Source organism: Ziziphus jujuba, chromosome 1 (genome assembly GCF_031755915.1).
Source record: "Ziziphus jujuba cultivar Dongzao chromosome 1, ASM3175591v1".
NCBI classification, from domain to species: domain Eukaryota; kingdom Viridiplantae; phylum Streptophyta; class Magnoliopsida; order Rosales; family Rhamnaceae; genus Ziziphus; species Ziziphus jujuba.
The window spans coordinates 38,246,635-38,273,750 of record NC_083379.1 but is presented as its reverse complement, the minus strand read 5'-3'; the positions used below and the strand labels follow the sequence as shown (position 1 = coordinate 38,273,750).

The following is a 27,116-nucleotide window of genomic DNA, read 5'->3' as shown; positions in this document are numbered from 1 at the left end:
TTTGGGAAAATAAATACTTTTTAAAACTAGAAGATGGGTCTTAGCTAAAAAACAGACATGGAATTTTCATTCTGAAGGGAAAATACACTCAACACAAACAGATTTAGATTCCTTCTATAAACTCTGATTTAGTTTTGAAGTTCACCTACTCAACCCATCTTCTCAATCAACCTCCCTTCTCCTCTTTCTCTTGATCTCTGTGTCTAAAACATCATGAATTCCTTACTCATTATTTTCCTGCTCCTCATCCTAATCTCCTTTCTCCTTACGAGAGGGAGAAGATCATCAAAAAGGCTGCCTCCAGGTTCACTAGGAATACCCATAAATAGGCCAAAGCATTGGACTTCTCTGAGCTATGCATGCCAACAAAGCAGAACAAAGGCTACAACAAAGAGAGAGTACGGGGCAATTTGAAAGCTTAGCCTCTTTAGAAAACCAATAGTTTTCATCCATGGACAGGCTGCGAACAAGTTTCTGTTCAATAATGATAGCAGCAGCCTTTCCAACTAGCAAATTGAGTCTATCCGGAAGATTTTAGGTGACCGGAATATATTGGTACTAGCGATCGCTGCTTTACAGGATCTTGAAGTGTATCAAATGGATGTGAAAATAGCCTTTCTGAATGGAAATCTAAATGAAGAGATCTACATGGAGCAACTTGAGGGTTTTACCGCTCCAGGACAAGAAAAGAAAGTCTGTAGATTGGTAAAGTCCTTATATGGACTTAAATAAGCTCCAAAGCAATGGCATCAAAAATTTGATAATGCCATGCTAAAAGATGGATTTAAAATAAATGAATATGACAAATATATCTATGTAAAAGATACAGAGAATGGATATGTTATTCTATATTTGTATGTAGATAACATACTTATAGTAGGTAGTGATGACAATATGGTCCGAACTACAAAAGTCATGTCAAATTCTAAATATGACATAAAAGATATGGGGTTTGCAAATGTGATTTTAGGTATGAAAATCACGAGAACTTTGAATTAAATCATTCTTAATCAGACACATTATGTAGATAAAATACTGGCTAAGTTTAGTAATGATGATACTATTATGGCCGGAACACCCATAAACATGAGTTTACACTTACCCAAAAATAAAGGAGAAGGTGTATCTCAAGTGGAATACGTTAGGGTGATTGAAAGTCTGATGTACTTGATGAGTTGTACTAGACTAGACTTAGCCTATGCAATAAGTAGACTGAGTAGATCAACGAGGAATCCAAATGATTATTATTGGAAAAGAATTGTCAGAGTACTAAGATACTTGCGATATACTCGTGAATACGGACTGCACTATACAAGATATCCTGCTGTATTAAAAGGATACAGTGATGCAAATTGGATATTAAATATCAAGGATTCAAAATCCACTAGTTACTATGTGCTCACATTAGCAGGTGCAGCCGTGACATGAAAATCCTCAAAATAAACTGTGATAGCTCGATCCACGATAGAATCTGAGTTTATCGCATTAGATAAATGTGGTAAAGAGACAGAATGACTATGCCATTTTTAGAGTACATTCCTAAGTGGCCTAAACTAGTGCCAGCAATAAGTTTACATTGTGACAGTCAATTTGTGATTGGCAGGGCACAAAATATTATGTATAATAAAAAGTCTAGACATATTAGTCTTAAACACAATTCCATTAGAAAATTAATCTTAACTGGAGTTATCTCAACAGACTATATAAAGTCAAAAGATAACATTGTAGATCCGCTAACCAAAACATTAAACAGAGAATTGGTTGAGAAGTCGTCCAGGGGAATGGGATTGAAGTCTGTGAGTAAAGTTGATATGATGGAAACCCAACCTCATTGATTGGGGATCCCAAGATCTAGATTCAATGGGACAACATAATTGTAAAGACTGGTATGAATCACTGTGGGGGTTAATCATCTACCCATTCCTATGATGAAATAGTGATAGAAAAAGACTAAGCATGAAAGTATGCTTTTAATGATTCTTATAAGTATGTGTGGTAATCTATGCATAGTTATACTGATTAATAGGAATTACCTATGTGAGAAAGAAAAGTGGCCACTTCAAAGAATAATTGTTTAGGGCACAATTCTTTAAAAACTCTCGTAGAACTAGAGAGGTGTTCAGGGCTAAAATGAACACAACAGTAAAAACTGAAGCGTACCAGGAATGAATCATGTGTGGGCTATGATGTCAGTTACACAAAAGACGAAATGGTTCAAAGATATCGCATCTACCATAAGTCAATAAAGAAGATATAGTCTCAAAATGGAAGGTTTAAAGAATAATATCTACCTATCTTATGTAGATTCCAACTGCAAAGCTTTACCACCAGAGTCATGTTTATTTTAGAAATCAAATCATTCATGTGGAGGATTATTAGAGTTTGGGCCCAGACCCACATATGTGAATGATTTGGGCTTTCGGTCATTTTTCTCTTTATTACGTTTTGATGAAATAATATATATTTTAATAAATAAATAAAAAAGTATTTTGAAATAAGTGGGTTGAGAGTTTTACAAGAAAAAGACTCTCTAAGTTGAGAGTTGTCTGGGATCACGTTGTTTTAACGTTCTTTTCAGTTTTTGAAAAAACACAGAGAAAAAGTTCTTGAGTTTTTTAAGTGAAAAACAGAGAGAAAACAGTGACAGTGGTAAAGTGAAGGTATGCAAAAGTTCGAAGGAAAGGTTTTGGAGGTGGCGTGTCCAAAATCTTGCAGCCGTTGTATCCTGAAAGATGTTCGTCATAAAACTCCTACACCAGTGGGTATAAAACGTCTTAAGTACACTGTGGTATCACACAAACCTTGGTTATATGCTATTATTTTTCCCAACAATCTTAATTGTTGTAATTTGGGCCTAAGTTTGAATGATTTGTAAATGGGCTTTTGGGCCTTTATTTTTGTTTTTGTACCCTACAGTTGATGGAGAAAATAGTATTTTATTTTAATAAGTAATTTAAATATTTTTTTTGAAAGTAGAGGGTTGAGAGTTTGAAGGAAATAAAACTCTGCGATGAGTGATAGAAGAAGACATGTTCATTGAAAACATTCTTTTCAGTTTTTAGAGGTTTTTATAGAGAAAAAGAATTGTTGAGAAATACGTGAAAAATAGAAAAAAAAAATAGTGACAATGGCAAAGTGAAGGTACACAAAAGTTCAAAGGAAAGGTTTTACAGGTGTTGTGTCCAAGATCTTGCAACCGTTGTATTCTATGAGATGTTCGTCATAAAACTCCTGCACTAGTGAATGTAAAACGTCTTAAGGACACTGTGGTATCACACAGGCTTCGGTTAAACTTCCAGAAAGCAAATCAATTAAGGAAATACAGGTTCTAAATTCTCTGAATATCTATGTAATTTTATTTTACATTACTCTGTTATATGCACATGTATTTACATATATATGCAATTATTTTTCCCAACAATCTCGTAAATGTGTCAGAGATGCGCTTTTATTGTTCTTGAAGCCAGATTCACTGAAGCATTATGTGGGAAAAATGGATGGAGAAATCAGGAAGCACCTTCAGATGTATTGGCATGGCAAGCAAAAAGTAACAGTAAGTCAATGTTATCAAAAGCATGTTAATGAAACACTAATACCGTTGCTCTGTGCTATTTACCAAAAAAAAGAAATACCATTGCTATGTGCTATGCATTTGCTTGATAGACATAGTTGGATCCCCTTCATAGCTTTTGGGATTAGTGATAACTTAATACGGTATTAAAAAAGCTTGGTAATCATGATGTCTTGTATTCAAATCTTAGTACCCTATTTGTGTTAAGTACTTGTTCAGCCCTCTTTTGGTCCCTTAAAAATTCAAATCTTAATACCCTATTTGTGTTAAGTACTTGTTCAGCCTGCTTTTGGTCCCTTAAAAAGATGTACATAGTTGGGTCCACTTTAATCAGCTTAAGTTGAGGTCAGTGGCAACATAACAAAAACCACACTCACCTTCCTCTATAATCTTCTCTTTATAGGAGGCTAACATGACTGAAGAGTTTTTACACACTGTTTATTCCAATGAAGATATTATATCTAATTTTATCTTGAACTGTAAATTTGCTGAGAATCATTCTATAGTTAACGTACTTCACAAAACTCTTTTCAAATCAAGCTGCATTAAATCAATCAATGTCAAGAAATATTTTTTCACCACTGACAGGTCCTGCCCTTGATGAAGAAACTCACATTCAACATGATATGCTCTCTTCTTTTTGGGCTCAAGGAAGGAACTCAAAGAGACAAATTTTTGGAGTTTTTTTAACAAATGATAGAAGGAATGTGGCCAGTCCCTCTTAATTTGCCTTTCACACGCTACAACCGTAGTGTTAAGGCAAGCGTGAATGTCTAAACCATGTTGAAGGAATTCATAGATGAGAGAAGAAAGAAACTCAAGCTGGGAGATGCTTCTCCAAAGCAAGACCTTATTTCTTGCATGCTTGGCATGGGAAACAAAGAAAATGAAGAAGTACTTACTGAAAAGGAGATTGTCCACAACGCTATGCTAGTCATGGTTTCAAGACATGACACTACATCTATTCTGCATACATTCATATTGCGCTTTCTAGCTAATGAACCCGCCATTTATGCTGCTGTTCCCCAAGGTATTCACAATGACATAATCTGCAATAACACAATTAATCTACTAAAAGCCAGGAGTGTCACTTTCCATGTATAATAAGCTATTATGGTTGTAGAACGAGAAAAGATAACAAGAAGCAAGCCTTAGGAGAGTTACTGACATGGGAAGACCTTTCTAAAATGAAGTATACATGTAAAGTAGCAATGGAGACTCTGAGGGTGGTTCCTCCTATCTTCGGTGGCTTCAGGAAGGCTTTGAAAGATATTGAATATGGTGGTTACCTAATACCTAAAGGATGGCAAGTATGTCAAAATCATTCATCTTTGTTTTAAATGCTTTTCTTTTTATTCCTCTCTGGCTTTAGTCCTTTGAGTACTAAATTCCCTTTTGCTTAACATTTAGATATTTTGGGCTTCATCTATGACTCATATGGATACTAGCATATTTCCAGAACCATCAAAATTCGACCCCAGTAGATTGGAGAAACAAGCACCAGTTCCGCCCTATTGCTTTGTTGCTTTCGGAAGCGGACCATGGATATGTCCAGGAAATGAGTTTGCAAGGATTGAAACTCTTATGGCAATTCATCATCTAGTCACTAAGTTTACATGGACGCTATTGGCAGACAATTCTTTTCGTAGGGATCCCATGCCAGTTCTAGCACAAGGATTACCAATTCAAATAATGCCAAGGAAACCATTGTAACATTGTTCTGTTTTTAGTAGCAGCCATACCTGCTTCTGACAGACCTAGTTGCCTTAGTTCCAAATTCTCAACCAATGCTGAAAATATACAATAGCAGAGAAGGTTTCCATGTCTAAAGGAATCATTATGCTATATATATATAGATATACACACTTGTTTTTCTATCTGAGACATTACTAGTTTTTCTTTATGAGACATTACTATTCTCGTTAATTGATGGTCAAAACTTTTATTATTCTTTTTCAAAATTCTTTCAAAATTTCAAACCAACCCTTCTTCTATTCTCCTGTCTCTACAACATCATGAGTGCTCTATTCACTATTTTCCTGCTTCTCATCCCAGTCTTCCTTCTCTTTTGGAGAGGAAGAAGATCATAAAAAAGGCTTCCTCCAGGTTCACTAGGAATTCCCATAATAGGCCAAAGCATGGGCCTTTCTCTGAGCCATGCGTGCCAATGCAGCAGAACAATGGCTGCAACAAAGAGTCAGAAAGTATGGTCCAATTTCAAAGCTAAGTCTCTTTGGCAAACCAACAATTTTCATTCACAGAACGGCTGCAAACAAGTTTGTTTTCAATAGTGATAGCAGCTGCCTTTCCAACCAACAAACTAAGTCCATCCAGATGATTTTGGCCGAAAGGAATTTGTTGGAACTGAGTAGATCACAAGCGTGTTAGAGATGCCCTTTTGTTGTTCTTGAAGCCAGAGTCACTAAGAAAAATGGATGGAGAAATGAGGAAGCACCTTGAGATGCACTGGCATGGAAATCAATAAGTAACAGTAAGTCAGTGACATTAATATTATTTATCACTATCAATCCAAATAAAATAAAGGAGTCAATGCTAAACAAATATACTACCCTGAATGTTGGTAGCATAATGATACTATAAGATAAGCTACAAAGTATGAAACTTCTATGTATGTTTAAAATTAAGGAATTATGAACAGGAATTAGGATGCTCACATGATTTACAATGTTTATCCTAACCATATTCTATAGTTGTGTTAGAACAATCACTCTTTTCATATATCTAATTCGATCCTCCTCTTTTAAAACTTGATGAGTACCAGAACCTCTCTCTAGTTTTGCATTAATCAACGTCAAGAAATGTCTTTTTGGCTGGTGATTACAGGTGCTACCCCTAATGAAGACCATCACATTCAACCTAATTACCTCTCTTCTTTTTGGACTTCAGCAAGGAGCAGTCAGAGACAAATTTTTGTAGTGCTTTCAACAAATGGTACAAGGAATGTGGTCAATCCCTCTTAAGTTGTCTTTCACATGCTACAACCGCAGCCTCAAGGCAAGCAAGAGGCTCCAAAACATGTTGAAGGAACTTATACATGAGAAAAGAAAGCAACTAGAGCAGGAAGGTACTTCTCCAAGGCAAGACCATATTACTTGCATGCTCAGCATCCGAAACAAAGACAATGAGGAAGTACTAACAGAGAAGGAGATTATTCACAATGTTATGATATCCATGGTTGCTGGATATGACACTTCTTCTGTTCTTCTTTCTTTCATTATGCGCTTCCCAGCTAAAGAACCTGCCAGTTATGCAGCTGTTGTTCAACGTATAAAAGGACTCTCTCTCTTCACTCTCACAACATGCTTTGTTCACAGATTAAACAATTAAAAGCAGGAAAATATGAATTGCTATTATAAAATTGTTATGGTTGCAGAACAAGAAGAGATAGCTAAAAGCAAGGCCTCAGGTGAGTTTCTGACAGGGGAGGACCTTGCTAAGATGAAGTACACATGAAAAGTAGCAATGGAGACTCTGAGAATGGTTCCTCCTATCTTTGGTGGCTTCATGAAGGCTTTGAAAGATATAGACTTTGATGGATACCTTATCCCTTAAGGGTGGCAAGTAAGTCAAAATCTCATTACTCTTTTTTTTTTTTTTCTTTTTTTCAATGTTTAAAAGACAATAGGGTGTCTATTTCCTTAAGTCCTTCACTGGTTCTATAACTAAAAGCCTTCTTGTTTTAACTTTTAGGTATTCTGGGCTTCACCAATGACTCATATGGACACTAGCATATTCCCACAACCGTCAAAATTCGATCCCAGTAGATTCGAGAAACAAGCACCAGTTCCACCCTACTGCTTTGTTGCATTTGGAGGAGGATCACAGATATATATGTCCAGGAAATGAATTTGCAAGGATTGAAACTCTTGTTGCAATCCATCATCTGGTCACTCAGTTTACATGGAAGCTATTGGCAGACAATTCTTCTAGCTGGGATCCCATGCCGGTTCGAGCTCGAGGATTACCAGTTCAAATCATGCCAAGGAAACCATTGTAACATATTCAGTTTTTAATAGTAGCCTTGCCTGCTTCTGAATGACCCAGTTGCCTTGCTTCCGAATTCTTAACCAAGGCAGAAAATATATAATAGTAGAAAAGGTTTCCATGTCTACAAGAATCATTATGCTATATCTTTTCTTTTTCTAAGACACTAATGTTCTCTTAATAGATGGTGTTTGGAAATTTTTATTTATTTATTTTTTTTCCCAAATTCTTGGGATATACGATTCAAAGAGAGCCTTTTTCTTTGAGTTTGAAGTTTATACAATAAAAAGAAATCCCTTTATCCTTATTGGCTCCTTATAAACCCAGACATTTTGCATCTAAAAATCATTGAAATATGTTCTCTTTATATTTGAATTTTGCCGTCATACTCGAACAGGAGTCTTAATAATTGTCTCGCCCAAAAACAAATGCATATATAAAAGAGGTTTAATCGGGTATTGCAAATTTAATTTTGTATTTTCCTTCTTAATCCCAACTTTAGTTAAAAACAAAAAATTCATTCATTACAAAGTTGGTGTCTCTTCCTATATGTGAAAATCACTTAAACTATTTCACTGGTTTTCTGCTCCTTTTTGCTTTACAAAAATTGGCTGTAATTATCCCTCCCAACAATATAATAGTTGAGTTTTAGCATTCAAATATAAAAAAAGATGCATAGACTTTTCAGCCTAAAAGAGTATATACCCAATCAGCCACCCAAAAACCCAACAAAAACAAATCCAGGTTTCTTCCATAAATCCCATTTAATTTGAGAGACTAAATTCATTTAATTCAAAAATATCATTTATTACAAAGTTGGTGTCTCTGCCTATATGTGAAAATCACTTAAACTATTTCACTGGTTTTCTGTCTTTCCTATTAGCTTTACAAAAATTTGCTGTATTTATCCTCCAAACAATAGATTAATTGAGTTTTAGCATTCATATATTTAAAAGAATAAAAAATAATACATGGACTTTTCAGCCTAGAAGAGTATATACCCAACCGGCCAACCAAAAACCCAAATAAATGAATCCAGGTTTCGTCTATAAAACTCCCATTTAATTTGAGAGATTACCTGCACAAACCATCTTCTTTACCTACCTTCATTTCCCCTCTTTCTGTCACTTCACAATCATGGATGCCCTATTCACTATTTTCCTGCTTCTCATCCCAGTCTTCCTTCTCCTCACAAGATGGAGAAGATCATCAAAAAGGCTGCCTCCAGGTTCACTAGGAATACCCATAATAGGCCAAAGCATTGGCCTTCTCCGAGCTATGCGTGCCAACACAGCGGACGAGTGGCTGCAACAAAGAGTCAGAGAGTATGGTCCAATTTCAAAGCTAAGTCTCTTTGGAAAACCAACAGTTTTCATTCATGGACAGGCTGCAAACAAGTTTGTATTCAACAGTGACAGCAGCATCATCACCAATCAGCAAACTGAGTCTCTTCGGATGATTTTGGGTGAGAAGAATATATTTGAACTGAGCGGCTATGATCACAAGCGTGTCAGAGACGCACTGCTATTGTTCTTGAAGCCTGAGTCACTGAAGCAGTATGTGGGAAAAATGGATGGAGAAATCAGGAAGCACCTTGAGATGCATTGGCATGGCAAGCAACAAATAACAGTAAGTCAATAATATTCTTTCCAATAGTACTTTACGCTGAATGAGACATTAAAATGGTAGGATAATGACAGTAAAATATCAGCTACAAAATTTACCACTACTATATATAATTTAGAATTATAGCAGCATGAACACCCTCTTGTATCATTGAACTATTAATTTCATTGCAAGCAAATCTCGATTAAAAAAAAAAAAAGGCTTTTGTAGTTTCCACTGCCATTAGAAAAGGATTCGATAAAATCGATCCCTGGCCATGTCTTTCTACTTGGAGTTTCCACATAAATCATAGTCACCTTCAATTATGATCTCCTCGTCAATAGAGGTTCACATGATTCTAAACACTGTATATTCTAACCATAGTCTGTAATTGTGACAGAAAAAGCCACTTTTTTCATTTATCTAATTCCATCCTCAAGTTTAAACTTGCTAAGAACCTAAACATAGTTCAGTAAGTGTCCAAAAAATATATTCAAAAAATCAAGCTTCATTAATCAAAGTGAAGAATGATTTTTCACTGGCTGATCACAGGTCCTTCCCCTGATGAAGATCCTAACATTCAACATAATATGCTCTCTTCTTTTTGGGATTGAGCAAGGAACACGAAGGGACAAATTTTTGGAGTGTTTTCAACAAATGATAGAAGGAATGTGGTCAGTGCCTCTTAAGTTGCCTTTCACACGTTACAACCAGAGCATCAAGGCAAGCATAAGGGTCCAAAACATGATTAAAGAACTTGTACAGGAGAGAAGAAAGGAACTCGAGCAGGAAGGTGCTTCTCCACGGAAAGACCTTATCACCTGCATGCTTAGCATCCGAAACAAAGACAATGAAGAAATACTAACAGAAATGGAGATTGTCCACAATGTTATGGTATCCATGGTTGCGGGATATGACACTACATCTGGTCTTCTTACTTTCATAATGCGCTTTTTAGCTAATGAACCTGCCATTTACGCAGCTGTTGTTCAAGGTAAACAGAACTCTCTCTCTTTCACTCTAACAATAGGCTTTGCGTTTGCAGATTAAACAATTATAAGCAGGACTGCAGGAGTAAAAAATAAATAAAAATTCATAAAATAAATTACTACTTTTTCAGAACAAGAAGAGATAGTTAAAAGCAAGCCCTCGGGAGAGTTTCTGACATGGGAGGACCTTGCTAAGATGAAGTACACATGGAAAGTAGCATTGGAGACTCTGAGGATGGTTCCTCCTGTGTTTGGTGGCTTCAGGAAGGCTCTGAAAGATATCGAATATGGCGGTTACCTCATCCCTAAAGGATGGCAAGTATGTCAAAACCATTGTTTTCAATGCCCTCTCTCTCTCTCTCTCTCTCTCTCTCTCTCTCTCTCTCTCTCTCTCTTTCTCCTGCTTTAGTCCTATAAGTATTCCTCTTGCTTAATGTTTAGATATTCTGGGCTTCATCAATGACTCATATGGACACTAGCATATTCAAAGAACCATCAAAATTTGATCCCAGTAGATTCGAGAAACAAGCATCAGTTCCACCCTACTGCTTTGTTTCATTTGGAGGAGGACCGCGGATATGTCCAGGAAACGAGTTTGCAAGGATTGAAACTCTTGTTGCAGTACATCATCTTGTCACTAAGTTCAACTGGAAGCTATTAGCGGACAATTCTTATTTCAGGGATCCCACGCCGATACCAGCACAAGGATTGCCAGTTCAAATCAGCCCAAAGAAACCACTGTAAATCTGTAATATTCAGTTTTCAATCACCAGAATTGTAGCCATGCCTACTTCTAAAAGACACCAAACTCCTTACTTCCAAATTCTCAAACCAAGGTTGGAAAACTTGTACAACAATTATCATGTTGCACTGTGTTAAATTATCAAATAAAGCCTATTATTAAATTTTCTGTGGCCAATGGATTTGAACTAAGGTTAAATATAATATTGCACTGTGTTCTGATTTTCAACAATAAAAGTGATAATTTTCTCCCTAACGTATAAAAATCAACCTAACTGTAGTTACTATATTGAAATTATATTATACAAATCTTTTGAACTTATTTGATTTATTTTATAGATCCTCAAGATTTTAAATGGATGTATTTGGATCACACTCAAACCGAAACCTCTATTGGATCCCCTAAATTTGTTAAGTTTTCAGTGGCCAGTTGATTTAAATTTTAGTGTAATTCAGTGCCTCCAGTCATGGATGTTGATGGCCAATAGCAGTTGGATATGATGTTGCTCTGTGTTCTCATTTTCAACTATTCAGTTTTTCTTTTACCCCCAAGTGTAGAATGAGCTACAGACTGTGACCATTATATTGAAATCATCTTATATATATAAACCTTTTGAGCTCATTTCATTTATTTTGTTAAAAAAAATTGCTTTCCTACTTGCAATTGTAATTCTGGATTATGGACACCAATCATCACTTAAGGTTTATACCATACTTGTAAAAAGCTGTAGAAAACCTATACTTAAAAAGAAGCTGGATCATCTGGTGTCTGAAAAGATCAGAAGATTAATAAACTTGATGGATTGAATATTTAATTCCGATGAAAAAATTCATATGAGTTGTACCTGGGACTCTTTAAGATGTTATAGTTTTTGTCTTTATTCATTCAGCTCTCTGTGCGATCACTCTATTTTCAAATTACTCGTCAACTAGAATCCAAACAAATGTGCCAAGTTTGCTTTTAAGATAATTAGTTTTTTTTTTTTTTTTTTTTTTTTTTATTCTTTGGTTATAAATAAATAAATTGTTGTTGTACTTGTCTTGTCAAACTAAAGATAATGAAGCTCCTAGCTAGAAAACAGGCATGGAATTTTCGGCCTAGAGAGGAACAATACACGGAACAGAAAAACAGTGCCGGCCCTGAGTGCGCACTGCCACAACATCCCATTTGTCGGGGTCTTGAATATTTTAAATTTTTTTATTATTTTTTTAAGAATATTTAAGAAATTGAAATATTAAATTTCTAGTAAAAATAATAATAAAATGAACATTTTTTTTATTATTTTAGGTTTTAAATTAATTTACAACTATAGTTATCATTTTTTTTTTTTTTTTTTGCCTTCAACAAGACTATAAATGTGATCACATACATATACTTAATCTTCTAGTTGTTTTATTATTTAAATGAATTGACAATGGTGTTTATTAAAAAAAAAAATACTAGAATAATTTGATTGTAATAGTTTAATTATAAATTATGCATCTAAAAAATATTAAAAAAACCAACCTATAAAATATGCTTACCCAAAATCCCAGGCCGGCCTTGCAAAAACACATCTAGGTTCATTCTATGAACACTGATTAAATTTAGAACTAGGAATTCCTACGATTAGGAGTGGGCAAAAACCGATCTGACCCGACAAAACCGACCAAACCAAAAAATTTGGGTCGGTTTGGGTTAGTTTTTATTGTTTAATCGGTTTGGATCGGGTTATACATATAAAAATGTTAGATTTTCGGTTCAGATTACGGGTTGGAAGGAATTTTAACCCACCCAATCCGAACCGAACCGTTTCATAACCAAAGAGCCATTTTGCAAAAATTATTTTCATTAAATTATTTCTATGAAATTTTGTAAGCCATTGATCTCTCACCATCTAATTACCACCGTTGGATTTCAAGATGAAAACACAATACACAACAGTGACAGCACTCAACAGTCAACACAATCTCAGATTCTCACAAAACGAAATTGAAGCCCTAGCATTCGCGTCGCCAATCGCCACTCGCAGGCAGCATCCTCCGGCCAGCCACCACCCGATTGAACTCCCAAGCAACGCCACCACTTGAACAACCGCCGGCACCGGACCCAGTCCACTCGTCGCCCTCTCGCCGATCACCATTCGCCACCACTCGTCGCCCTCCCAAGTCCCAAGCTCTGCAGGTAAAAATCATTATATTTCTTATTATTATTATAGTGATTATTGATTGATTGAAATTGAAAGGAAATCTTTCATAATTTTATTTTATTTCGAGTTAGCAACTTCTATTTTATTTTTTTTTCGTTCCTTTCTGCTTCCCTTCGGATTGGAAAATTAAATAGATCTTTGCATCTCACACAATTCAAATCTTGTAACACTCAACACTTTCACGAGGCTCACTCTACATCCTAATTACACAAACACTGAAACACCTATGCACAAATTAAACAATTTTCCGGGAAATTGCAATCATCCTTCACAACCCAATTAAGCTAAAAACCCAGAAATGAAAGCAATGAAACACAGAAAACAAAGAGACAGAGACAGAAAGAGACTGACTTAGCTGAAGCAGACAAACGGAGTCTGGGCTCCACGGGACTCGGAGAAGCTCCTCTCATCTCAATCGATACAGCAACAAGATGAGAATGGCACCATCTGATTCTGATTTAGAGAAAAAACAAACACAAGCAGAAAAACAGAAAAATAGTATTTTTATTACTTTCTGGAAACACCCAAAAAAAAAAAAAAAAAAACAGATTCAGAGAAAGCAAATACAGAGAACTGAAAACGAAAAGTAGAAAATACCCAGTTGCTGTGATCTATTTAAAAGAGTGAGTAGCGGAGCTTTTGCTGGCTTAAAAAGAGTTAAAGACTGCCATAGAAGGCAGTTAATTCATTACTTTTTCATGCTTTTGCCTAAAACCCGGTAATCCAATAAAATATTGAGTATTGACTCAGACTAGTCAATGTTAAGAGTTCTTTAAATATATTTTCTAAATTTTACATTTTAGAGAATTAAATGGACAAAAAACCTTTCTCCTTTTTTTTTTAATTCAATAAAAATATTCACCTGGTTTTTCCTCTTAAAAGATAGTCAAATTTCACTTTTTTTCTTTTCCTGTTATTTGGGTGATGTTTAAGTTTATTCTTTTCTTGTGTAATGGTGTAGGTGCAGAATGATTTGGTTGGTGATAAGTGATATAAAAAAGAACAATGATTAAGAAAACTAATAAGTGGAAACTTTTTGGGTTATGTACAATTTCTTTATCAAATAATAGTAATTTTGAATCTAGAACTTTAAAAATATTTGAAAATTAATTTCTTTGTTGAACAATCTGTCATTGCCAATTTGATTCTTGCTCTTAATGGTTAAAAATGCATACTTGTACTCAATTATGTCATTTGCATGAATGATGGAAAATAAATATTATTTTTTTATTTCAATTCATTTATATTTATGCCCTAAAATCTTGTGCAAATCAGAGTGTTTATATTGTTGTTTGTTTGATTCAAATGGCTTATTTTGTTGAATGGTGGACTTGGCAGTATCTGTCCAATTATTATATAAATTCATCATAATAATGTTCATAATTATGTACAAGCTAAACTTAAAGTACAAGCTGCATATATATATATATATATATATATATATATATATTTTTATTTATATATTTATATATAATTATATATGAGGTTTTTTTCCTCAAGTCACTCAAAATTATTTATGCATAACTAAAACTTTTTGTCTTGATAAATATGAATAAAAACCTTAACCTGCATTTTTTGTTCACAATCGCAGAATATATTGGAAGAAAGCTACTTCTTCAGTCACCTTCAAGGACCAAACAGCTTGCCTGAATCACCTGTTGGACAGGCTTCTCAAACTCTCAGCAGTCAGCACTAATTTGGGCAGTGAATCTAATTCCTCTCCAAATGGTAGAACAGATGTGGCAGGTTTGATAAGCTTCTAATTCTCTGGAATTTATTCTCTTTTAATTTCCTTTGGTGGTTGTTTCCCATTACTTAAAGAATCTATGCTATTTTAAATACATAAAATATTATACATGGAAACTATGGAATGCTGTTTTTTCTAATCAGTCTTAACACCAGGAGTTTGGATGGAAGAAGTGTATAGCAAACTTTTTTTTTTTTCTGTTTTTTCTAATTAGTATTGCAATTTTATTTTTTTTATTTTGCTTTGTGGTCTAATATATTTTTTTCCCCTGTTTTGTAGATAAAATCAAACAGCCTATCGTGACTTGCATAAATCGAATAGCATTCCTTTTCTTCGTTTAATTCCAAGATCACAAACAATTGTGTGATTGTCTATTATTTGGAGGTAAGTTACTTAGCCTTTTTCTCGTTATTTTTGCATGTGGGAAGGTCAAAAATTGCTTTTGGAAAGTGTAGTGAAGCATAGGCATTGCGAAACCATTTGATGAACCAATGCAAAAAATACCCTAATAGGATGGAGGATAAAAAGCAACAAGTTCTTTCATTTGAAAGTGGTAGTAGCAATTTGGTCTCTATGAGTACAACATTTAGTAAAGAGGCATGTAGGCTTGCATGTGCAGAAATGATCATCATGGACGAGTTACCATTTAGCCACGTTGAAGGAGAAGGGTTTAGAAAGTTTTGTAATGCTTTGAACCCTAAGTTTGAACCGCCATCTCGTAGAACAATTTCTAGAGATGTGTTTCAGTTGTACTTAGATGAGAAAAAAATTTTGAAGAGTGTGTTTTCATTGAGGAAGCAAAGGGTTTGTCTTACGACGGACACATGGACTTCCATTCAAAATAACAATTACATGACTCTTACCGCTCATTTCATTGATGATGATTGGAAGTTGCATAAGAGAATTTTAAATTTTTGTATTGTGCAAAATCATAAGGGTGAGACAATTGGTAAGGTTATAGAAAATTGTTTGATTGAATGGGGTATTGAAAGGGTTTTCACAATAACGGTTGATAATGCTTCTTCAAATGATGTGGCTGTTAATTTTTTGAAAGAAAAATTAAATTATTGGAAAGGAAATGTTTTGGATGGTGAGTTTTTACATGTTCGTTGTGCTGCACATATTGTAAATTTAATTGTGACATTTGGATTAAAGGAAATCCATGATAGTATTGCTGGAATTCGTAATGCTATTAGATATGTTCGATCATCTCCTTCAAGGTTAAACAAATTTAAAGAATGTGTAGAGAAGGAGAAAATTGAATATAAAGAAACCGTAGTTTTGGATGTGTCTACTAGGTGGAATTCCACCTATTTGATGTTGAACTCGGCTTTGAAGTATCAAAAAGGTTTTGATAGGATGATAGATGCTGATGGACATTATCTTGGATATTTTGAGGAAGATGAAGTAGGAAGGAAGAGAGCCGGACCACCTCTAATTAAAGATTGGGATAGTGCAAGGGTTTTTGTGAAATTTCTTGCTACTTTTTATGAAGTTACCTTAAAGTTTAGTGCCTCTTTGACTGTTACTTCTAATATATGTTTTCATGAATTGAGTTTGATGTATAATGCACTTGTTGAATGGAGTAATAGTCAAAATCATTTGATGGCCGATATGGCAAAGAAAATGTTGATAAAGTTTGACAAATATTGGGGTTCACTTGGAAATGTCAACAAGTTGTTGCTTATTGCCATTGTGCTTGATCCACGATATAAGCTGGAATATGTATCATATCTTTTTGAGGATGCTTATGAAAGTGGTATGGTTGAATCTTTGACTAGGGATGTAAAAGATACTTTAGTTAACCTTTACAACTTCTATAAGGAAATTGATTCTATGAATGGGAGTTCTAAAGTATCAAATTCAACTGATGGTCAATCAATGCAAGCACAACAAAGTGGGATGATGATGGATTCATTGGATGATGGAAGCATAGATGATCGTCGGCGTTTGAAAGAATCACAATTTAAAAAAAAAAAATGGAAAAAAATGAATTGGAAATAAAGAATGAGGTTGATAAATTTTTGTTTGATCCATGTGAGGATGTGGAGAGTGAGAAATTTGATATTTTGGCTTGGTGGAAAAATAATTGGACAAAATATCGAATTTTATCTCAAATTGCAAGAGATGTATACGCCATTCCAGTTTCTACAGTAGCATCCGAATCTGCTTTTAGTACCGGAGGGCGTATTCTTGATGCATTCCGAAGTTCATTGGGTCCAAAAATGGTGGAGGCTTTGATTTGTTCTCAAAATTGGTTGCAATCAAAGCCTATGACGTATGATTATAGAGTTGAAATACCAATAGAAGATGTCGCATATTATGATTCTATTGAATCGGGTAAGAATTTTTTTTATTATTATTATTTGTAATTTTATTTTTATTATCTATTTTAGAGTTTTTAGAATTTTTTAGTAATATTTACAACTTCTTTTAGCTTACTAATTAATCTAATATCATATTTTAATTTGTTTAGGAGCATCTTGGGTTACAAAACAAAGTTTACCTCCACCTAATTGATATATGATTACTTGGTAAGTTTGTTGTTAATTCCAAATCATCAATTATCTTTTAAGTTAGATAATATTTTAGTAATACACTTAATGTTTATTGATTGCTAATTCTTTACATTTAATGCTTAATGTTTAATGTTTATTTATAATTTTAATGTTTGTTGAAGGATGAATGGAATTTGGTTTATTGAGGTAGTGAGCTTGTGGTTGCTGCTGGTGGCTTTTCATGCAATGGAGAATGTGGAAGAAAACAATATTTAAACTAATTTTTATTTTTATGGATTATTAGTTTATTTAATTATAAGTTTATTTTAAAATTTTAGATTTCAAATATGGGTTGTATTTTATTTTGTAGCTAATAATGGTTGTAGACTTGTTATATACTTTATTTGTTGATGTATGGTTTATAATTTGGTGGTGGTAGTTGTAGATTTGTATTATAGTTGTATGATTATGTGTTGTATTATTTAATATGTTTGATGCTTAATAATTAACTTATTTGGTATTTTTGTTTAGGTGGATGGATGTATGTTAAAATTATTTAATTTAAAGAATAATTTGAAAAGAATATCTAATTTAAAATATAGATTGATGATTAAAAAGGTCTAAAAAAATTTTTATACAATTTTGGTCCGAAAAATACCAAATTCGAAATATATATATATATATACAATTTGGGCCGAGGCCCAACACGAAGCCCAGACCGGCCCAACCGGCAAACCCAACCCAAACCGATCAAGTATGGTCGGTTCGGTTCGGTTCGGTTTTTGTATTGGGTTCGGTTATGTAACCAACCCAAACCGAATTGGTCGGTTAGGTTTAAAAAAACCCCAAAAACCGAACTAATCCGCACTGAGCCCATCCCTACCTACGATAGGTCTCAGCCCGAAAACATATGCATATAGAAAAGAGGTTTAATTGGTAATTGTAAAGTTACTTTTGTATTTTCCTTCTTAATCCCAACTTTAGTTAAAAAAATAATAATAATAATAATAAATTAATAAATAAAATAAGAACCAATCAAAAATAAAACAAAGACAAAAACAAAAAATTCATTCATTACAAAGTTGTCTCTGCCTATATGTGAAAATCACTTAAAACTATAATATTGGTTTTCTGTCTTTCCTATTAGCTTTACAAAAATTTCTGTATTTATCCCTCCAAACAATTAGTTGAGTTTCAGCTTTCAAATATAAAAAACAGATGCATAGACTTTTTCAGCCTAAAAGAGTATATACCCAATCAGCCACCCAAAAACCCAACAAAAACGAATCCGGGTTTCTTCTATAAAACTCCCGTTTAATTTAAGAGATTACTTATACAAACCATCTTCTTTACCAACGTTCATTTCCCCTCTCTCTCTCTCTCTCTCTATCTCACTTCACCATCATGAATATCCTATTCACTATTTTCCTGCTTCTCATCCCAGTCTTCTTTCTCCTCACAAGATGGAGAAGATCATCCAAAAGACTGCCTCCAGGTCCACTAGGAATACCTATTATTGGCCAAAGCATTGGATTTCTTCGAGCCATGCGTGCCAATTCAGCAGAAGAATGGCTGCAACAAAGAGTTAGAAAGCATGGTCCAATTTCAAAGCTAACCCTCTTTGGAAAACCCACAGTTTTCATTCATGGACAGGCTGCGAACAAGTTTGTCTTCAATGGTGACAGCAGCATGATTGCAAACCAGCAAAATGAGTCTATTAGGATGATTTTGGGCGACAGAAATCTAACAGAACTGAGTGGTAACGACCATAAACGTGTTAGAGATGCACTTTTATTGTTCTTGAAGCCAGAGTCGCTGAAGCAGTATGTGGGAAAAATGGATGGAGAAGACAGGAAGCACCTTGAGATGCATTGGAATGGCAAGCAACAAGTAACAGTAAGCCAACGTTATCAATACTATGATTTAAAAAATATAATATAAAAATTTAAAAAAAAAAAAAAAAGCCTTCAAATCAAATGCATTTATCAATGTTAGATAAAAAAAATTTTGTTGTTGACAGGTCCTGCCACTGATGAAGATCCTCACATTCAACATGATATGCTCTCTTCTTTTTGGGATTGAGAAAGGAGCACGCAGAGACAAATTTTTGGAGTGTTTTAAACAAATGATAGAAGGAATGTGGTCAGTGCCTCTAAACTTGCCTTTCACACGCTACAAACGTGGCCTCAAGGCAAGCATAACGGTACAAAAAATGTTGAAGGAATTTATAGAAGAGAAAAGAAAGGAACTCAAACAGGGAAATCCTTCCCAACGGAAAGACCTCATCTCTTGTCTGCTTAGCATGCGAAATGAAGACAATGAAGAAGTACTTACTGAGAAGGAGATTATCCACAATGTTATGCTAGCCATGGCTGCTGGGTATGATACTACATCAGTTCTGCTCACTTTCATTGTGCGGTTTCTAGCTAATGAACCAGCCATTTATGCAGCTGTTGTTCAAGGTATTTCAAGATCTTTCTTTTCCCTCTACAACAACATGGTAAATTGCCATAATAAATTGGCTAACCTTTATCATTATCTTGGCTTTATAAACTGTTATGGTTGCAGAGCAGGAAGAGATAGCAAATAGCAAGCCTTCAGGAGAGTTTCTGACATGGGAGGACCTTGCTAAGATGAAGTACACATGGACGGTAGCAATGGAGACTCTGAGGATGGTTCCTCCTGTCTTTGGTGGCTTTAGGAAGGCTGTGAAGGATATCGAATATGGTGGTTACCTAATCCCCGAAGGATGGCAAGTATGTCAAAATTATTCATCTTTGTATTCAATGCTTTTTTCTCTCCTGCTTTAGTAAATGCCCTCTTGCTTAATGTATAGATATTCTGGGCTTCATCAATGACTCATATGGAAACTAGCATATTCCCAGAACCATCAAAATTTGATCCCAGTAGATTCGAGAAACAATCACCCGTACCACCCTATTGTTTTGTTGCATTTGGAGGAGGACCACGGATATGCCCTGGAAATGAGTTTGCAAGGATTGAAACTCTAGTTGCAATCCATCATCTGGTCACTCAGTTCAATTGGAAGCTACTAGCAGACAGTTCTTTTTGCAGGGATCCAGCACCAGTGCCAGCACAAGGATTACCCCTTCAAATCACGTCAAAGAAAAACTACTAAAATTGGTTTCTGGGTTACTTATCATTAATGCCTCATTTTGTGGTCCAAATTCTCAATCCAAAATTCCAAATGGAAGAAGTCAAGCATCAACCATGTTAGTTTCTCTTAAATAATCTCCCAAAATTTGATGGTATTCCATATTCAAGATTGGCAGCCTGGACACAAGCTTAAAAAGTTTGGAAGCATTGTATAAATTAAGGAAATAAAATACATCACAATTTCTATCATGAACATTGTACAATAATTTTAAGTCCTCCATTTGTACCAAGAAACATATTTACAATCGACACCGATGAATTTTTCATTGTGGCATCTTCCATACTTTGTTTCAAACAATACTATGTGAACTTACATCAGAAGAAAACCAGTATGACATCAAGAGGGTAACAAAAAGAAAAAAGAATGAAGACTTCTAGCAATTCTGTGGTCTGAAGTAGTCAGGAGGCAGAGATGGGCACCTTTCATTCATATTAGGGTATGGTTCCATTGTATTGTATCCAGGTAATTCCATTCGATATTTCCCTCGAATCTGACAAAATGGAAGCTCTACTTTGTCCCCTTCATTGCACCACTTTGGCAGGCGGCTTGAATTACTCTCAAAGAATTTTAGCATGTATGCATCTTTTATCTGCATAATCAAAGATACACATGTGAAATAACTCCTTAAGAAAGAACTTTATACAGAACTTTATTTCTAAATCACCAAAAGATCATATCTCAAACAGATATCTGTAAAACAATCTAACAAACTTTTTTTTTTTAAAAACTTTTCTGTTCCCTAAAATATTATTGTAAAATGCATATTGACAAGGCAATGAAGGAGGTCAGTGCTCGTCCATTTTGCTTATAAATGTCTTACCATAGGACCAATATGTATTTTTTAAATTCAAAATTAATTTATTTTCTACATATAAACCAATCCCTTTCCCTTCTATCAGCGCAATCATACAGCAATATTACTTATTTAATCTGGATGATCTCACCGTAAACTCAGTGACTTGGATTGATTTAGCTACTGAATCAAATAGTCCTGCCTCCTTGTACATTTCAAGAACAAAAGCAACGCAAGATGTTGACTTCCCATCACTGTATATCCAATCATCTTTCTCTGGAATTGTCAGCAGTTCATCAAAAGATGACCCACGCTTTTCAATTTCTACTAGAATATTAGGAAGATCAAGGCCCTGCATGAAACGAAAAATCTGTATCAAGTAATTCAAACAATAATGATGATATATTAAATTCCAAATATTATTTTGACTAGTTCCTTGAATTTCAACCACTAATGAATTCTGGACCAATGAGGTCCAACATATTTCTAAATTAAACAGTCAATTACTTGCCAGTTTTGTGATAAGTTCTAATAACTGGCAGTCAAACCTATATTATAATTTATATATTCAGCCATGAGATGATGGTGACCAATGAATCGTCACATATTAAATTCACCACATGATCTATATGACAAAATCGTGTTTAACAGGGAATGAACTTTTCAGGCCATTTAGTTTACATCTATGGGCACCAAATATACCATTCTTCTAACAACAGGAGTTACAGGTTTTACAGAAAAGAACCTGACTAATTCAACCAGAGTTTTATTTAGCTAACAATTTGCATAGAATGAAATGAGGATATCACCATACCTGAGTCCCAAGACGTTTGTTCAAGGCTTCATTCCACATATTAGCAGCATAATCAGGTTGAACATGATTCCAAATTGTCATAACAGATGCGACCTGTTGTACCACAGAGCTTAGAATTGAATCAAATAGCCAATGAACAGGGAGAGAAAGAGAAAAAGAGAGAAAGCACAACAAGGTACATTAGTGTTATCTTTTTTTCTATGTAGACAACACACCCATGTAACAGCTATCTATGGCATGTCTCAGAAAATGCTCATACTAGTAGACACATCGTGGAAACAAAAACTAAAGCAACTTTTATATCATACTGAGGTGAAACCAAAATTCAGAGATAATAAAATCGAAACACTGTGTCTCAACCTGATTTTGAAATAACCTACCCAAAAAAGGTCAGAAATTGTGGCTAGGATTGCAAAAATAAATAAACAAATAAATAAATAATAATAATAATAATAATAATAAAAAGTTAGACACAGAAAAAATCTCTTCACTAATTATACAGCAAAACTTGCATTCTAATAAATCTTAAGTTAAGATAAAAGAGTCATACCAGATGAGCATCCAAGGGAGGCGGAAAGTTCTTGTCTATGGTATCTATCCAGCTAAATATCATGTTATGATATCCATATGGTTTGCCTGCCATGCTCTTTGCATATTCCCAGGCAGCAGTCTCATTAAACTTTGCTCGCATATCGGGATGCAAAGGAAGCAATGCAATATGAGGATTGGAGTCATCGTTATTCAACTCAAATTCCCACCACTCATCCCAAGGTAAAACAGCAATGATATCTTCTCCCTACAAGAATGAAAGAGAAAAGCATCACTTGTGCATCAACCCCGAATCACTTCTGTGTATTCTTTCTTTCTTTCTTTCTTTCTTTCTTTCTGTTTTCCTTCTAAATTGCCACATAAGACCACACCTTTTCCATCTTTACCAAAGCACAAGGTTCAAAAAGAAAAACAGTAATAGAACCATGGATCCTAATGCCTAATAGTAATTCATCACAATTGTCTAAACGGAATACATAAAAGATTAAATTGCCATCTAACAAATAAGTAATAAAACTTACCAAGAAGCTGTAGAAACATAAGGGCAAAATATATGGTCTTTTGTTAAGACAAAAACTTGATCAAGAAGCAGTAGAATGAGAAAAGAAGGTGGATGTTCGCCAAAGTTATAGAATGGAATGCCCATAAATCTGAGGGCAGAGACAATCAGAAACTTATAGATCAGCCAGGGTCTAGTACCGACCAAACTGGGCAACGTGAGTGCAAGCTAATCATATATATCCAGACTAAATACTGAAAGGTACATATACTAAATACCTAATCAAAACTAATAAAGGTGATACCATGCAGTTCCTGAATAAATAAAATGATTAATGATTATATCTAGAAACTAGAAGTAACTGCTTTTTTGTATAACATTTAGCTAGTATAATGAGTTTACCTCCTCATTCTCATGTCCTGATTCACCAACCCATAAATTGCCTTCAGAATCTTTTAAGCAAATAGCAGTATGACCAGCATAAGCTCCAGTAACCCACTTCTCAAGAGTCTCAAACCCACCCCATCGCCCACGTATCTTTGATATTGCAAGGAAGTCTCCAGAGTGAATATCATCAACACTGATGTTTGTTACCCATGGCTGAGGACGTTGATCAAATGAAGCTCCCATGTGTTTCTTGAGAAACCCAATGTTCGAATTCTCACCCCATCCAGTATTTGTGAATAACGGGAAGACATCCCATAATGCTTGAAGAGTTCCCAGCATCCCTGCTTGCATCAGAAAAATGGAAACACCCTTTTGTTTCACCTGATATGTGGAAGGAACAGGTTACATTACACAAACATTCATTCTTCAAAACAAACCTAGTGAATTTTGAGTTACAAAAACTGCCAACTTACATACTCATACTCAGCTTTCCCTTCCCATTCTTCAAACTCAAGCGTATGCTCCCGAGACAGGAAGTAGTAATCCCATGTTACCCGGTATGGAGTTGCAAAGAGGTATATATCCATACATGTCCAACTATGAGCTTTGCTAACCTGGATTAGTTAAGACTTCTAAGTCATTGCAATTTAGAAGTTCGAATTGTAATAATTTGATTTTGCCTCGTAAACAAACAGACCATGCTGGTAAATTTATAAACCACTGTAGCAATATCACAAGATACAAAGCTGCTAAGCATTATTGAGTTTAACAGGATCATATGAAGTGACACACTTCACATCCCCAACATAAAAAACCGTTGAGGAAATTTCTTTAATTTAAATTCTGAACTCCGCTTTCCATGACATATTAATAAGCAAAAGAACCAAGGAAAAAGCCACATTCAAAAAGGAAAAAGACGCCCCGGAAACCGATAATGCATTTGGAATTCTATACTCAAAATGTCTATAATTTTGTAAATAGAGTAGCTACGACCAAACCCAATTAAAATCAATGGCGGTATCTGATAGACCACAAACCTCAAATTACTCATCAAAAGAAAACCCGTATAAATTGAAAATTAGCAATTAAGTTCACAAATTCCAATATTAAATATGCAAATCTCCAATCTTCCACAAAATCAAACTAGAATCGACTAAACTAAGAAAACTAAGATTTGAAAATGGAACATAGCAAAAATCAACTTAGATAACCAAGAACTCAAATTGCTAAAAGAAACGCTAAAAAATAAAAAATAAAAAATGAAAACAAATCCCAACAATCTCAAATCAAATTTTTATTTTATTTTATTTATTTTCTCAAGAAAACCTTGATATGAAGTGTGCCACCACCAAATTCACTTCCGGTCTTGTTGTGGAACTCCATCCAAGCAGTATTCTCGTAAAAGCAAGCTCCTTTCCACTCCAGAGCATCGTCTGGAGACGACGCAGAGCCAACGAAACTGGGAAGAAGGTCGACAGCGCCGTGAAGGGAGTTGAGGACTGGCCATGAAATGTGTCTGGGTAAGAGAGGAAGCACGTCCCGGGGATGAAATGGTAATTTTACAGCAAGCAGCAGTTGAGGCGCCAAGAGGACGATGACAATGGCGGTTGTGCAGAGCACAGATGCAGAGGAAGCCATGGATTTTGCTTGCGAAACTCAAGAAGAGAGGCCCTGTGTTAATCTATCTTCCGCTCCTCTCCAACATTGAACTTTAGTTTCTTTTGCGCATACGATAGTCGTTTTGACTTTCCTGGACGCATATGAGTGATACCGTTTATTGTTTTGCGCTCTATCCAAACGACGTGTAGTTTTTCATGCATCCTTTCACATAATTATTATTATTATTTTTTTCGTCGGAATATCCTTTCCTATAAGTTATTAATTAGTTGATTTCATTTGATAACGACAAAGTAATTCTTTTTTTTTTTCCTTTAATTGAAACCAATTGCAACGTAATTAAACTTAAAATTAATTTCCAAAAAGTTTATAATATTCTATACTTGAATTCATATTCCAAATGCAAGCATGGACCAAATTTATTTAGAAACCTACCAATGCTAATTGAAATATATCCAAAAAAATAAAAAAATAAAAAATTACCAAACTAGGAGAATTACAATTTATTTCTATAATTATTATATACACTGTACAATCTTCCATTTGAAATCACTCGCTTAAAAACATATTTAGAACATCAACTACATGTATATCAAAGTCAAACCTTAACTGATTTTATATGAAACAGAGTATGGCTAGAAAATGCTGCTGTGGTGTGTAGTAGTAGTGAGGCGGCAGAGTTGGGCACTTTATCATCCATATGTATGGGGTACGGTTTTAGTTAATTGCGTCCAGGAAACTCCATTCTATGCATACCTTTCTTCTAATCCGACAAAATTGGAAGCTGTACGTTGTGGCCTTCTCATTGCATTTGCACCACTTTGCAGTCTGCTTGAATTGTTTATTCTCAAAACAATTTGGGCATGCATGCATGCATTTATCTTTTATCGATCTCCAGTTTCAAATACAAAAATTAGGTTACATGAAGCTCTTGGATCGAAAAACTCCAGCGGCTATATACACTTGAAGATTCAAAAAAGAAAAAAATTAAATACAACGCCGGAGGCAGGCCGACTTCCTTAACGCCAATTGGAATCTGTTTTTCATCACTCACAAAGAAAACTCTCCCTCTTTCCTTTCTCACATATGCAAAAGTTCTTTCTCTCTCACAAACAATTTCTTCACCCTTTGGATTGAAATTTCAAGAAAAACTCAAACCCAAGTCCAAAAACTTTAAATTTGAGGACAAATATTTGCACTATTAAATTTGGAAAATGAGTTCCTCTTCGATTTGCCTTGTTCTTTCTCTTTTCTCTTTCACAAACTAGGAAACCCTCTTTCTCAGAAGCACTCTTTTCTCTTCTCGACAAAAATCAGAAATCTCACCATCTCCCTTTGTCAACAATATATATATATGTATATTGGTATGTGTGGGCTGTAACTTACTATTTCTTCATAATTTTTCCGTTTGTTTTGAATTGATTTAATTATTCCCCCAACTGGGTTAATTTAATTGTTCCACCTTTGAGAATGAGAAGTAGAAGGCAGAAGTTTTAGTTGAAGGAGATTTTTGTTTCCAGATTAAGAGAATTTTGTCCCCTTACTAATGGGTTTTTTTATTTAGGGAAGAACAGAAGGAGTAGTGGAGCGAGAGGAGAAGAAAAAGAGGCATTTGTGAGGAGGGATAAAGAACTTCACGTCTGTAAGAGAGGGAAGAGAAAGAGTTTTCTTTGTGGGTGACTCTGTTCTCTGATATGGGGGAAAAAAAAATCCATATGGCATTAAAATGAATGGAAGTGGTACTGACAACTGAATGCACTTGAAAATTTTCCCATCGAAAGATGCTTTCTTTCACCACCCATTTTTTACAAAGTTACCAACATGCCACTAATTTCTTGAAAATTACAGAAAGCTACAGTTTTAATCAAAATTACGAAAACGCCACCGATTCTACGAATACGAAATTAGATTTGAGTTTTCAAAAACTACCAAAA

The 27,116-nt window shown here is 34.8% G+C and overlaps 3 protein-coding genes and 2 pseudogenes across 3 annotated transcripts; 4 read left to right on the top strand and 1 right to left on the bottom strand.

Moving 5' to 3' along the window:
* Positions 1–213: 213 nt before the first annotated feature.
* On the top strand, positions 214–5,284 carry LOC107431774 (beta-amyrin 28-monooxygenase-like; annotated as a pseudogene).
* A 302-nt stretch (positions 5,285–5,586) lies between these two features.
* Positions 5,587–7,641, top strand: LOC107431784 (cytochrome P450 716B1-like; annotated as a pseudogene).
* Positions 7,642–8,246: 605 nt separating this feature from the next.
* LOC125418180 (beta-amyrin 28-monooxygenase-like) lies at positions 8,247–11,082 on the top strand. The gene is made up of 4 exons (XM_048465877.2): positions 8,247–9,205; positions 9,734–10,175; positions 10,302–10,489; positions 10,612–11,082. Exons 1-4 carry the CDS (start codon positions 8,714–8,716, stop codon positions 10,912–10,914), a joined length of 1,425 nt encoding a protein of 474 aa, XP_048321834.1. The 5' UTR covers positions 8,247–8,713; the 3' UTR covers positions 10,915–11,082.
* A 7,344-nt stretch (positions 11,083–18,426) lies between these two features.
* Positions 18,427–20,798, top strand: LOC107431816 (cytochrome P450 716B1). The gene is made up of 4 exons (XM_016042832.4): positions 18,427–19,241; positions 19,366–19,807; positions 19,914–20,101; positions 20,182–20,798. The coding sequence occupies exons 1-4, from the start codon at positions 18,750–18,752 to the stop codon at positions 20,482–20,484; spliced, it is 1,425 nt and encodes a 474-aa protein (XP_015898318.2). The 5' UTR covers positions 18,427–18,749; the 3' UTR covers positions 20,485–20,798.
* LOC107431793 (uncharacterized) lies at positions 20,649–25,316 on the bottom strand. Its single transcript, XM_048465289.2, has 7 exons — positions 24,892–25,316; positions 24,039–24,179; positions 23,581–23,946; positions 22,681–22,926; positions 22,131–22,223; positions 21,468–21,668; positions 20,649–21,112 (listed from the first exon to the last, which is right to left on the bottom strand). The coding sequence occupies exons 1-7, from the start codon at positions 25,201–25,203 to the stop codon at positions 20,897–20,899; spliced, it is 1,575 nt and encodes a 524-aa protein (XP_048321246.2). The 5' UTR covers positions 25,204–25,316; the 3' UTR covers positions 20,649–20,896.
* Between the last annotated feature and the right edge of the window lie 1,800 nt (positions 25,317–27,116).